General features: G+C 40.8%; 1 protein-coding gene across 1 annotated transcript in view; it reads right to left on the bottom strand.

Annotated features, from left to right (window-relative positions):
* Nucleotides 1-13,010, bottom strand: part of SLC2A12 (solute carrier family 2 member 12) — a 51,981-nt gene that overhangs the window by 27,154 nt on the left and 11,817 nt on the right. The window contains exon 2 of the mRNA XM_081036940.1: nucleotides 4,611-5,951. Coding sequence (XP_080893066.1) covers nucleotides 4,611-5,951 — 1,341 coding nt within the window. The remainder of the gene's footprint in view (nucleotides 1-4,610; nucleotides 5,952-13,010) is intronic.

Below are 13,010 nucleotides of genomic sequence, written 5' to 3'. Positions count from 1 at the left end.
TTCATGAAAAAAAAATAAATGTCTATTACAGCATTTGAAGACAGAATACAGGGCCTTTGACCTTTTCAAATATTTCTTTCCGTATTCACATTTATTTTTTCTTACTCTAGAGTTAATTACTCTGGCGGTTTTGCACTGTGTTAATTTAGCTAAGGTGGAACTACGTTTCCCAGAATTCCCTTTCATGTGTAGTTCTGGGTTAGGGTGGGCAGGAAGACAAATTTGCATGCGACTTGGAAGGCTAAAGTGACACCTAAGCCCTGTGCTTGGGGGGTTGATGGAGGGACCTAGATATCCCTGCAGCTTGTGCACATTGTTGTGACCTGCTGGATCTCCTTATAGGTGTACAGGAACAGCTAGTGACACCAGATCTCCTGCTTCAGCTTCTCCAACCACTTGGCCAGGCACATTGGAAGGGCTCTATGGAGAAGAATCCCAGTTTTTCTGCAGGTAGCCTGTGTCATCATTCAAGTCTATGCAGTGAGAGACAGATGTGGGCTCTAGTTCATTCTCAGGGGTTCCACTTTGTCCTAGCAGGGTCCATTGTCTTTGTTCCCTTGAGGTGAGTGCAGCTTTACCTCGGGCTTGCCCTGCTGACCTGCAGAGACTTCAGGCTGCAGCCAGGCTGAGGCAACAGCCTTCCTCAGGGTTCTTCACCAGCTTCCTTTCATGGCCCTGGGTAGTGACTTTCCTTTTCTTCTACTCGTCCCCTTCCACACTTTTGCTTTCTCAGCACAACTGTGTTAGGTCTAATCCCTGTAGGTAATTCCTTACCCCATATCACACACAGTGGTTTTGCTTCCTGATAGAATAGCTCATACTGTCTTATTATCTAGGCCTTTGTATACCCAGCCTCCCTTTAATTGACTGTGCATTTCACTGATTCTCAAGGGACCATGAGCTCTCAGAAAAGGGTGATGAAATTTTAAAATGCATTTTCATATTTTTAAGTAGCCATCAGGATAGACTGAAAATGAATATTAAAGCACTGGCTACAATGACATCTAGGAACACTAACTATAGGCTTTAGGGGGCTGATCCCGGGAGCCGCCACAGCACCTAGAACTACCCAGCTTCAGTTGTTAAGTGAGAAAGAAAGAAACTCCTCTATCTTGCTTAAGCCACAGTTATTTGGGTCTTTTTTACAGCAGAACTTGAATGTTAACCAATATACATATTAAACGTTACCTTAATTAAGTTCAGTTATTCAAGTACATGCATATCAAAGACTCCTGTATTCTCATCATTATCCTTCTCCTGTTTTATCCTGTGGCTCAGCCTTATAAAAAGTACATGCTTACTCAACCTCACTGAACTTCGGGAAAAGAGAGACTGTTTCTATCTTGAATAAAATGCAGTGTGGCCTGTTTAATAGCATCATGATGCCCTGTTTTCATTCGTCCTTACTTCTAATGTATTTTCCTGGAGAGGACTGAGCTAAAAATAATTAACATTTACTATCAAAACCAGCGCAAGACTGCCTGTTCTTGTCTTGGGCTGGGGATTAACACTGAATTTCAGAAGACAGTATGTTTTCATTTTTTGAGCAAGCCACTTAACTTCTGAGACCCAATGTCATCATTTGTAAAATTTGCTGAATACCCTTTCTTCACAGGCTTGTTGTCAAGGTAAAATGTAGACCTCCAAAGTATGTAAAAACTTCCTAGAACAGTATTTGACATAATAAGTGTATATTAGTTGAATTTAAAGCTTAAATTATATTTTAAAAGAATTCATATAGAATACTGTCTAAGTCATGGAAAAAGGTAAATAAACAGCCTCCAATAATTTTTTTCCAAAATCAGATTGTGTTTCCTGAAAAGGGGAACTCTTGCTCTAATACAATACAATAATACATCAAATGACATATTAGTAACTGAGGATTTGCTACATTTTTCAAAGTTACCCCAAAATTAAAGAGAGACGGGTAGCATTAGCTAGGGAAGATTCTTACCATGAATAGGTTGGTTCTGGAAACTTAACATCAATGGCTCTCATAATATGTGGTATGTCATAATCTCTGCCAACCTGAAAGTTTCTGTAAGTTAAACCAAAGAAGGTATCCTTTTCTTTTTGCTAACCTTTTCTTAGATTCTTAATTGATTCTTGACATTTCAAATGATTAGATCAAGTAATTGATGTAAAAAGGAGATATTTTTAGTTTTATGAATATGCAGAAAAAAAGATGCTGGCAAAGGAAATATGTGGAACAATACCACCTGAAGTTTACCAAAAGAGCAAAATCTTGTACCTATTGACATAAAAAAAGTTCACAAAGTTATGCCTAGTTACAAGATAACACTCATATCTTGCCCTTCTGATAAAGTTTTGAGTTTCTGAAAATAAAAATATAAGATGCTTGCTCAGATTTCATTAGATTTATATATCTGAGTAACCACATAACTATTATATGGACTGCATGTTTGTGTTTCCCTATATGTTGAAATCTTAATCCTCATGGTAATGGTATTTGGAGATGGGTTCTTTGCGGGGTAATTAGGTCATTAGAGTGAAGCCCCCATGAATGGAATTAGTGCTCTTATAGGAAGAGACAAAAAGGAACCAGTTAGTCTCCTCTCTCTCTTTCTCTTTCTCTCTCTCCTCCCCTCACTCCCTCTCTCTTTCTTCCCCTCTGCCATGGGAGGACACAGCAAGAAGGTGGCCATCTACAAACCAAGAAGCAGAATCTGCAAGTCTCTTGATCTTGGAGTTTCTAGCCTCCAGACTGTCAGAAGTAAATGTTTGTTGTCTAAACCACCCCGTCTTTGGTAATTTGTTGTAGCAGTCAGAAACTACTAAGACAGGTACACACCCAAGATAATTGAATCCTGAAATAATGGTAAAAACCCGTTTCCAAAAAAATGTTCATTAATGGTATTTATTAATATCATTGTTAAGTCTTAAAAAGCAGGGTCAAGGTTCAGGAAGAAGTCAGACAGATCTGAGGCTGATAGTATTGTAGTGTTTACTCTATCTGCCCCTGGGGAAATCCCTTATGGGGAAATCTGTCTACTCAGAGTGCCAGAGGTAGGGCCAGCTTCTGGTCATCCATGTTTTGGACCATGTGGCCCAATCTTGCCACTACTGATTAGACTACAACAACCACCTACAACTTAGCACAACGAAAAACAGAATCAATCAGATTCCTACTCTCACTCTGGAATTTCAATGAATTATATCTAGCGACTGATCTCACTTAGAAGTGGGAGTAGACTGAAAGATGAGGAAGAAGAGTTAGAGGAAAGACCATATCAGTCATGTGCGAGTTCGATTATTAATTAACTCAGATTGAGCAAGCCAAACCTGCTGGTTGCTGACCAGAAAGAAAACACAGGAGTATAGCTCAGTACATTCAACTATAATCTCTTTGAAGACAGGGACATTATCTGTCGTGTTCATTACTGTTTCCCTAGCATTTAGCATAGTTCTTCATTATTAAAAAATTAGTCACTCCATGCATATCACTTGAATGAATAGTTAATGAATTAACAGTGGATCATTAACTCAGCCCTCAAATAACTTTCTTTCCAGAAACATTGTCCAGTTCCTGGCACCAGAAACCTACATTGGTTCCTCTTTCTTATTCAACACAGCCCATGTCTTTTTATTATTCCTAACCTCCAACATGTCCCTTTATTTGAGCAAGTTTGTTTGGTCCTTGATCCTTGTCAACGAAAGCTTTAATGCTAACCCTGTGTGTGTGTGTGTGTGTGTGTGTGTGTGTGTGAGAGAGAGAGAGAGAGAGAGAGCGAGAGAGAGAGAGAGAGAGAGAGAGGTGAAGGGTGGAAATTTAGGTTGGTAGGGTAGAAAGAGACTATCCTGGATTTTTAAGCACTTTATTTTCTAGTGAAATGTACAAAAGACCCTTCACAATTTCCCTACAAAGAGGTTTAAACTTTTGATATGAGGCTAAAAACAACCTATTCTAGGAAACTCTAGAGAGTTTGTTCCAGAGAAGTGTTTAAACTTTGCCATTGGATAGACATATAAAATAAAACACCCTTGTATCTTTCTCCCTGTAAATTGTTCGTTCTGTGTTCAAAGGGAGTAACTTGACTCCCACTCTCCTGTTTAATAGACGAGAGTAAAGCACCCTGGGAGGTTACTCTAGTGATTAAAATATACTTTAAAAAATGCATTCTCCTTCTCAACTCATATTTTCCTTCTTTATTATTACTGGAATGTATCCACTATTGCATCTCTAAGAAAATCTTGATTTTTTTTGTCCTTTCACCTATGAAGAACAGATGATATGTAAAAACATATCATCCCACTAAACTTTGCTTTCATAAAGCAATATATTCTTTTAGGCAGTAAATATCTTCCAAGGTCGAGTTCATCCCCAAGCAATTGGTGTTAAAGTCTCCTCATGTGATAGATAATGGCAAACTTACCCTTCGGGTGAATACTAGCCCTGCACATTTCACAAAGCAGATATAAGCCAAGCATCATTTCTGCATCAGTAGAAACATCAAGTGGCCAATATTTCCCTGCCCTGCTCCTAGTAGTTCTATATACAAGATATATTATAGCTGTGGGATACTCTCACTGGTCAAAAGCAATACATTAATATTTATAAGGGGTGAGAGGGAAGGAATAAAAATACTTACTCGGTCCAAGACCAACTGAAAAAGCAGCAACATAAACAAGCAAGCTGGCTAAGGATAGCCATTTCAAAAAAGGTGGCACTTCTGCAGGGTCTGTGACTATCTGGTATTCAGTTTGGCTCAGTCCAGCATTTGGTAACGATGCCAAGGTCGTCTCTCCTCTCTTATCCACATCATTTCTCGTGGGCATTAGTGAGCTTCTGCTGTGGGATGTGATCCCCTTAAAGGGCTCTCTAAAAGTGTTGTTACTGGCTGAGAGGTTTCTTGGTCCATAAAACACAGACTCATCCAAGGACTGGTTGATAGGACTATGGCTTCTGCAGATGTTGGTGACATTCATGTGGACATTGAGATTGACGATGCCCATGGTCACCAATGAGGCTGCCATCACGGAGGAGCCGACACAGAGGAAGGTTTTGCTCCCGACATGGTCTACGAGAAGAGTGGCTGGGATGGTGCTGATGACCTTGACGACCCCGACCCCTGTGGAGGCGAGGCTAGCTGCCTCATTGCTGTGGAAGCCAACAGATTTCAAAACAGTTGATGCATAGAATAATATGTTTGGCTGGCCAGTGATTTGTACAAAAAACACCAACGTTAGGCCTATCATTATTCTGGTCCTCATGTTGTCCTTCGAACGAAACAGATCCCAGAAACTATACTGATATTCATCTTTTAGGGAAGATTTGATCACAGTGAGTTCATCTGTTGTAGCTGAGCTGGGTCGCAACCTTTCCAGAACCTTGCTAGCAGCTTCCTCCTGTCCTTTCATCACCAGAAAACGGGGACTTGGGGGAAGAAAGTACATTGCAATGGCTTGCAAAACTCCCAAAGGAATAACAAGGCCGAACATGTACTTCCAGCCATGGGAAACATTAGCAAATGCGTAATTTGAAATGTAGGCAAAAAGAATGCCAATGACAATCATCAACTCATTCAGTGACACAAGAAGACCTCTTCTGTGTTGTGGGGCAATCTCCGCAATGTAAACACAGGTGGCAATTGAAGAGAGTGAAATGGACACCCCTACAGCAATGCGTCCCATGATAAGAACTGTGTAAGATAAACTGAGTATCAACACAAGGCTTCCAAGTCCAAGGAGGCAGGAAGACAGCATGATTGCAGCTCTTCTTCCATACCTGTCAATTAGGACCCCTCCGGTGAGAGAGGTGAGTAAGGCCCCAATGAGGAGAGAGCTCACAAACATTTCCTGCTCATGGCAGGTCAGGGCTAATAAGGTTCTTATCTGAAGAACAGCACCGGAGATGATCCCAAGTTCATAACCCACCAGCAGGCCACTGACAGCAGCTGTGACAGATGACAGGAGAGTAAACATGCCGCAACCTACAAGCAGAGGGTAGAAACAGACATGTCAGTTTTGAGTTGTTCTTTTAAACATTTTATGTCTGAGTGGAGACTTAACCTTCTGTAAGTGAGTTTTTCATAGCACTGAGTATAAACACACAGATAAGTATAATAAAATAATATGCTAACCAAAAAACAAACAAAAAAAGGTGAAATATAAATGGAAAAATCCTTTTTCTTTTATTTTTGGGAGGAGAGGGTCGGAGACATTTAGGAAGTTGTGTCCTTCTGTTTGTGTTGTTGTTGTAAGTATCCAGCAGATAGCTATGCAAGATAAGCAGATGACAGATGATGAAATGAAGACTGAACAAACAAGAACACACTTCAGTTCCTGCGTTGGCATTGGATCAGAAATTCAGAGAACCCACTCCTCTGGTCCCCACCCAGTTCCCTAAGGCAAACCCTGGAGAGTAGGATAGAGCAGGTAGGAGCCTCAAGAAATGCTACTGGGTTCCCATTGGGTACCCTGGGGAAAACGAAGCCCAGCCTCCAGGAAGCCTTCCTCATGTCTGTCTCCTTGGCCACAACTGGGCCACAGGTGGCTTTTGCTGAAGCGCAGGAGGGCGTGGTGCGGAGTGGAGGGGGTGTGAGGGCCTTAACAAAGTTAGAGCTGTGTCAGAAAGAAGGGAGATATGGATGCAGGGGAGGAAATCAGCAATATCCATTACTGGCTCTGAGTAAGGAGGAAGGGATGGCACATGGGGAAAGAAGAGCAAAAGGGACTTTATGTTGTTCTATCATTATAATGTTAAACTCTGAGGGAAAATGGCAAAATGATAACAGTTACTAATTTTCAGTGGTAGGTACACAAGTGTTTGTTATATGTTTGTAACTTGTCAAAACTGAAACCAAACCAAACCAAAAGTAGCTGAAAGGAGACCATTGCTGGGGCAGGAAACAGCAGTGAGTGAACAAAGCCTGAGGACAGGAAAGCCGTCATCATGCTCTAAGGCCTGTTAGGCAGCCAGTACATCATGTGTGGGGCACAGCAGGAGCTTGGGGAGGTAGGTGGGAGAGGGCATCCGTGAACGTGGGTAAATACAAAGGGGACACTTCATCCAGGGCCTGGAAGGTCACAGGGGCAACTTTTTATTGTATTCCAAGTATAATGAGGTCAATGCCCACTGACTGGCAAGGTGGTGTTTACACTCTGAATTTCTTGCTGCTGTGTGTAGATGAGTCAAGAGGCAAGATGAGTACCAGGGAGCAGTGTGTTGCCTTAGTCTCAACACAAGATGATGGTAGCTTAGACTTGGGTGTGAGTAGTGGAACTAAAGACTCATAGATTCAAAAGTTAGTTCGAATAACTACACTTGTTCATGAATTGAAATTGGAGCATAAGGAAGTGGGTCAGAACCCAAGATGGCTCCATGGTGGGAGCAGTTGATTGGGTGATACACTGACCCTGGGAAGACTGGGAAGAGAACTGGCTATAAATGGGAGTAAAAGGAGCAGTGGAAACCAGAAGTTCCATCTTAGACTTTCTAAAATGTTTTGTTTGTTTTTACATATAAGACATTAAGATAAGCATGTCAAGTAGGGAGTTGAGTATACAGATTTGAAAATTAAGAGGTAAGTCAAGGCTGGAGATATGTATTTGGGATTCAGGAGCATGTATTTGGTATTTAAAGCCATGGAAATGGATGAGATCACTTGGGGGGCAGAATAGAGGGAAAGGAGAAGCAGGGCTGGAACTGGGACCTAGGGAATGCCAACATTTAGAAGAGGAGGCAATCAACAAAGGAGACGGAGAAGAAGCAGAACTGAGATGTGTGTAAAAAGCACTAGAAACATGTGCTTGGGCACACAATGATCACAAGCTGAGCTAAGGCTTATTTAACCCCACCAATGTGGGAGATCGAGGGTGTGGTTAAAAAATGTTATTTAGCTCTGGTGAAAGGAGCAGGTCAAATAAAGGTGATCTACACCTCTTCTCACCACAAATATCCAAGGTATTTTACATCTCCAGGAATCTGATGGGATGTGGGAAAGTGGGAGACTCCAAAAATAAATTTAAAAAGGACTGGCTATTTAGATGGAGGAGCAAATAGAAATTCACTAATCCATAATAAAATGAAATAAAGTACTTTATGAGCATTGCAAACACAAATCATTAAATTGAAGTTATATCATCAATTCATTCAGCTAATCAGGAAAACAAATAAATATTTGCACCATTGCACAGCAGGCATTTTCTAGACACGTGGGGTACATATATAGCAATGAAACAAAACAGATGTGGTGCTTCCACCTCAATAAAATTAACATTCTAGTGATATCTCTATTATCTATTATTTATTATGTACTGTTTTAATTTTTACATGCAGAATGACTTGAAAGTACTCTCTTATAGGTTCACTCATGTCTTCAATTTCCATTTTTTTTTCCCTGTGTGATCTTAAAAGCCTCAACAAATTCCTCTACCTCAAGAGAACTGGGTCAAATTCTTACATTTGGCTGAGAATATTATATTGCTTCATATCTCTACTTATAACTCTTCATTTTATCTATGCTTGATGTGCTGATTATCATGTGTGTTTAGCTATTGATCTCTGATAGTCGATTGGAGACATAAGGGACTTGGAGAATGAAACACTGGAGAGGCACAGTGAGTGAGGCACTCCGGAAGGGGACTTAGAGTGACAGAGGACAGTGTGAGGATACTGAATCATGGGGGAATAGATGCCAGAACTACTAGAGTAGCAAAAGATTGTCCTTGCCACTTTGTCCTTCTCCTTCCCCTTCCTAGTTTTCCTCTTTTTTTAGATGGGAAATTGTGCTTCCCTACAAAAGGAAAGACCCCTTGAGATAGCAGAGTCCCTTCCTTTGGTGCTCTATTAACCTACTTTAGAGACAGTCCAAGGTGACAGGATAAGGAGAAGTGGGGGTAAGGTGTGGGGCAAGCCAGCTTCCTGTAGTCTGGGGAAAATGTCTTCCAACAGAAGAGGGATTCAGCTTTTTCTTCTGCTTTCTGGATTTAACTTCATATACCTAACTCTTTTAGCCAGTGCTCATATGACATTGACAGACTGAGATGTATGCAAAGGGTCTGGAAACCATCCCAGTTTGTCAATATCCCTCTTGAGACCCAGATGCTAGTACTGAGCATGATTCTTTAGAGACATAATAAATTATTTCTATAAGAATTGGTTAAATAATTTTTACAAGATTAAAAAAATTTAAATTATATATCACATTATCTATCTATCATCTATCTATCTAATCTAGCTAGGAAATTTACATTTAAAAGCTTAAAAAATTGTATTAGGATATTTTATGACCCTATTACCACATGACGCGGGGGCATACCAACATGGTTTATATGCTTTAGAATTGTGCTAAGGTCTTCACTGTCTGAATTTTATTTGAGGGATATATTTTCCCCCATTATATGCTTTAAGTAGTACTGCCCAAAACTAGCTTTCCCACTCATCTCATGACTGCTACTTATTACTATTGAAGTTCTATTACAATCTTCAAGCTGCCCATCCTGGATTCTGAATTCCAATTCAGTGGGGAAAGCTAGTCTGTAATGCTCCCAAGATTGCAGCCCTGTGACACCTTATGACTTTGTAGGGGTTCAGAACTAGCCACCCAAAGATATGCCTTAGTGGTATGCAGATTATTTTGAGCCTAAAGGCAACCAAGACCATGCAGGCTTAAGAGAAACTTCTGCTCCCCGCTTAACCATCCAGAAGAATTTAAATTAGGGACTTGGCCCATGATAAGGGTTATCACTAGAAATCACTTTTTACCTTCCTATATGGCAGAGCAAACTAATAATTGCTGAATATGTGCTGTACCTGAAATTGCTTCTGAAGCTCAGAATGTCATATATACCTCAAGTTTTCTTTCTGTCTCTGACTCTCATGTATGTGGGGTTTCCATATATGTGTATGTAATTAAATTTGGTTATTTTTTTCTTGCTAATCTGTCTCATGTCTATTTGATTATTAGACCAGCAGAAAGAACCCTGAGGGTAGAGGAAAGTGTTTTCTTCCCATTCAACTTTCGTCACAGGTAGTTTTCCTGGTGCTATTTTACCACATAAAAACAATGAAGAGAAATGTAAGGAGTGAGCTTTTCCTGTGTCAACTTTTTGGTTGATGATGATAGAAGCAAGATGTTATCCTATGGATGTCAGAAAGTAAAGATCATTTTTCCAAGAAATCTGGCATTGAACAGGAAGAAAGAGGATTGGCAAGAAGGTGGGGTTTATGTTTGCCTAAACACAGATGGGACAGTTTGGTGCAGCGGGGTGGACAAATGAGAAACAGTCAGTGCTAGAGGAGCGAGTAGGGTGAGGAATCATATTTAATGCCTTTTCAAAAAACACCCAGCCTGAAATCAAACAGCCTGCCCTTAACGTTCCTGATGAAGTTTAACTTCGCGAGCCATTTTGCTTGTGACCTTTGCTTTACAGGAACCCTTCCTTGACATCCCTGTGTTGGGACACCCCAGAAGGGCCATAGGGAATTCTCATCCTTTTGTGGACATCGCAGTAGTGGCAACTGTCTGGTGATTGGCTACTGGCCCCCACAGGATGTTGGGTCATGCCTGCCCTCTGTGTCGCTGATTTGCTAGAATACCAGCCGTGTTCTTTTTGAAGCAATGATGATTCTTTAATAAGGTAATGAAGGAAAACTCTTCCTATCAAAGACGTGATCGCAACCAGGAGCCTTTATGCAAAGGAGAATGCCAAGCCCCTCAGCAAGGGCAAAAAGGACAGACAGCCCCCAGCGGCCATGAGACTGCAGCCAATATTACAATAGCTTCATTGTCTGCCCATTTCATGGTGACTCAGATGAAACCACACAACTAAATGGCCTGCAAAGAAACACTCAATTTTTCCACAATATTTGAGTTTCTGTCTGCTTTCTTTTTTCCTTTCTTCACATATGCCCATCATAACATATGTACATAAAGGACACACAATAAACACTTGCTAGCTGACTAAATCCTACAACAGAATGAAAAGCGTGCATACACAGGTTTGGTTTGGTTTTGGCAGGCTGCCAGGTAATTATACAGCTTGACCAACTTAATGCTTCACAAATTTAGAAGACCTCCTATTTCTTGTGTTGCTCAACAAAAACTTGCAGTGGCCCCCAAACGTCCTTGCAGTTGTGGTCTCCCCTTTCTCTGCCCCTTCTTCCTGAACACCAACCTGTCTTTCAAGAGTTATCACAAGAGCCACCTCCTCTACGATGACCACCCTGCCCTGACTTATTCTGCTGCTCCACTCCTACCCCCTCAGTACTTCCACTGTGCACAGAATGTGTGTTTTCAGGGCACCTGTCACATTTTAAAGCATTCATTTATTTACCTGTTTGTCTTCCCCTATTAGACTGAAAGTTCCTTAAAGCCAAGAACTCTGTTTCACTTATATTTGTATTCCCACTTCTAGTCTTTGGCACAAGATAAATACTCAATACATGTTTGTTGGGTAAATGAATAAATGAATGAATGATAACAGCACTCCAGAATATCAAACCTTGGTCCTCTTCTTCCCAGTTGTGTCAGCGGGCTAAGGTTAATACCTAGTATTATGTAATGGTTAGCATATAGAACTTTATCTTTACATAAATGCTTAGCATTTAAACAGCATACTGTTAGCATTTCTGTAAAGCTTCCAGCACTATTATTAGCTAGTTAACTTGAAAACCATTGCATAGACCTTAAAGTGTTTCATTGTCACTTGTATATTTATATTTTATTAAATGCAGCTCAGTGCACAGACATGTTCTCTAATCAATCAGACTCAGAGTTTAATAGTCCCTTTTCAGGGGAGCAGATTTTTCAGGTCCCACTACAGTCTCTAGGTACCAATTCTTCAGCACATCCAGACTACCTGCTGTTTCTGGAAAATGCTGTTCACTTCCCCAGACTTGTGCTGCTCTTCATGCTGTTCCCCTTCACGGCATGTCCTTACCGTACTTCAGTCTAGGGAAACCGACTCTATCTTTGAAGATCCAGCTCAAATACCCCTTTATAAAACCGTTCCAGACTCCCTCTCTTTGGTTAGCATTAATCTCACTTCTCTCTTTGTATCCATGCCTTATAGCACCCTGGATTTACTGAGCTATGTCTGTCTCTGCTTTAGATTGGGAGTGTCTGTATGGGGGTGGGGGAGCACACGGTGCCTGGTACAAAAGCTCAGGAGAGACTGTTGGGTGCCACAAGAAGGAGGAGCGATGGCTTAACCAGAAAGCTGCTTCACACAATTTCCCAGAGGGCACCTCCCATGAACAGTTGAGGTGTGGTGTTCCCAATAGCTGTCAAAGGTCCCAGATACTGCCTTTGGGCTCTGTATTGTGTGTGGTTCTGTCTGTGGTGGTTAATATTGGGCATGAGCCAGAGCCTTTTTCTAACCACTATTCACCCCTCTCCCTGTACGTCAATCCTCTCTTTAGCATATAATGAAACTCGGACAAACGGAAAATTTGGCCTCTCTCCATACCTACTATTGTTTGACCTTTTGCAGACAAAAAGATAGGAACTTTGCTTTTTTTTCTTGTTTCTCCAATCCTAGTTTTGATTAGTAGTACTTTCATAGACACACTTTCCTGAAACCAGTCTTCTCGAAATTCTATTGGCTAGGGAAGCATAAAGAGGGGACATTGTTTAAATTTGCACATTAACTCTTCCCTGCATCTTGCTTTGTTTTTAACTATCCTTTTCTGCCTGATTACTACATATATGACTTTCATTCTTTTTTCTCTCTCCTTCCAGCTCTTTCTTCTTCCCCTCCTTCAATGTGAAACTTTCTCAAGGATAAATCTGGGTGATTGTTTCTTCTAAGCTTTTCTGCAACTAGTTGAGTTCTACTCAGAAAAGATTTCTTCTAGTCTTTTTGTTTTTTCCCCCTATTTATTTAGTAATAGTTCTTTATGTGTTACTTATATATATTCCTTTCCTCTCTCACCTCTCCCTCCTTGTCCTTTTTATGTACATCTAGAATAGCTTCTCATACTTATCCTCCACATCACAGATTTCAGCTAATAATTCAGCAAGTAAAAACTCTTCTCACACTCTTTA

The sequence above is a fragment of the Rhinolophus hipposideros genome (genome assembly GCF_964194185.1).
Source record: "Rhinolophus hipposideros genome assembly, chromosome: 3".
NCBI lineage: Eukaryota > Metazoa > Chordata > Mammalia > Chiroptera > Rhinolophidae > Rhinolophus > Rhinolophus hipposideros.
Note: the sequence above shows the minus strand (reverse complement) of the source record. Positions and strands in the feature narration are given on the sequence as shown.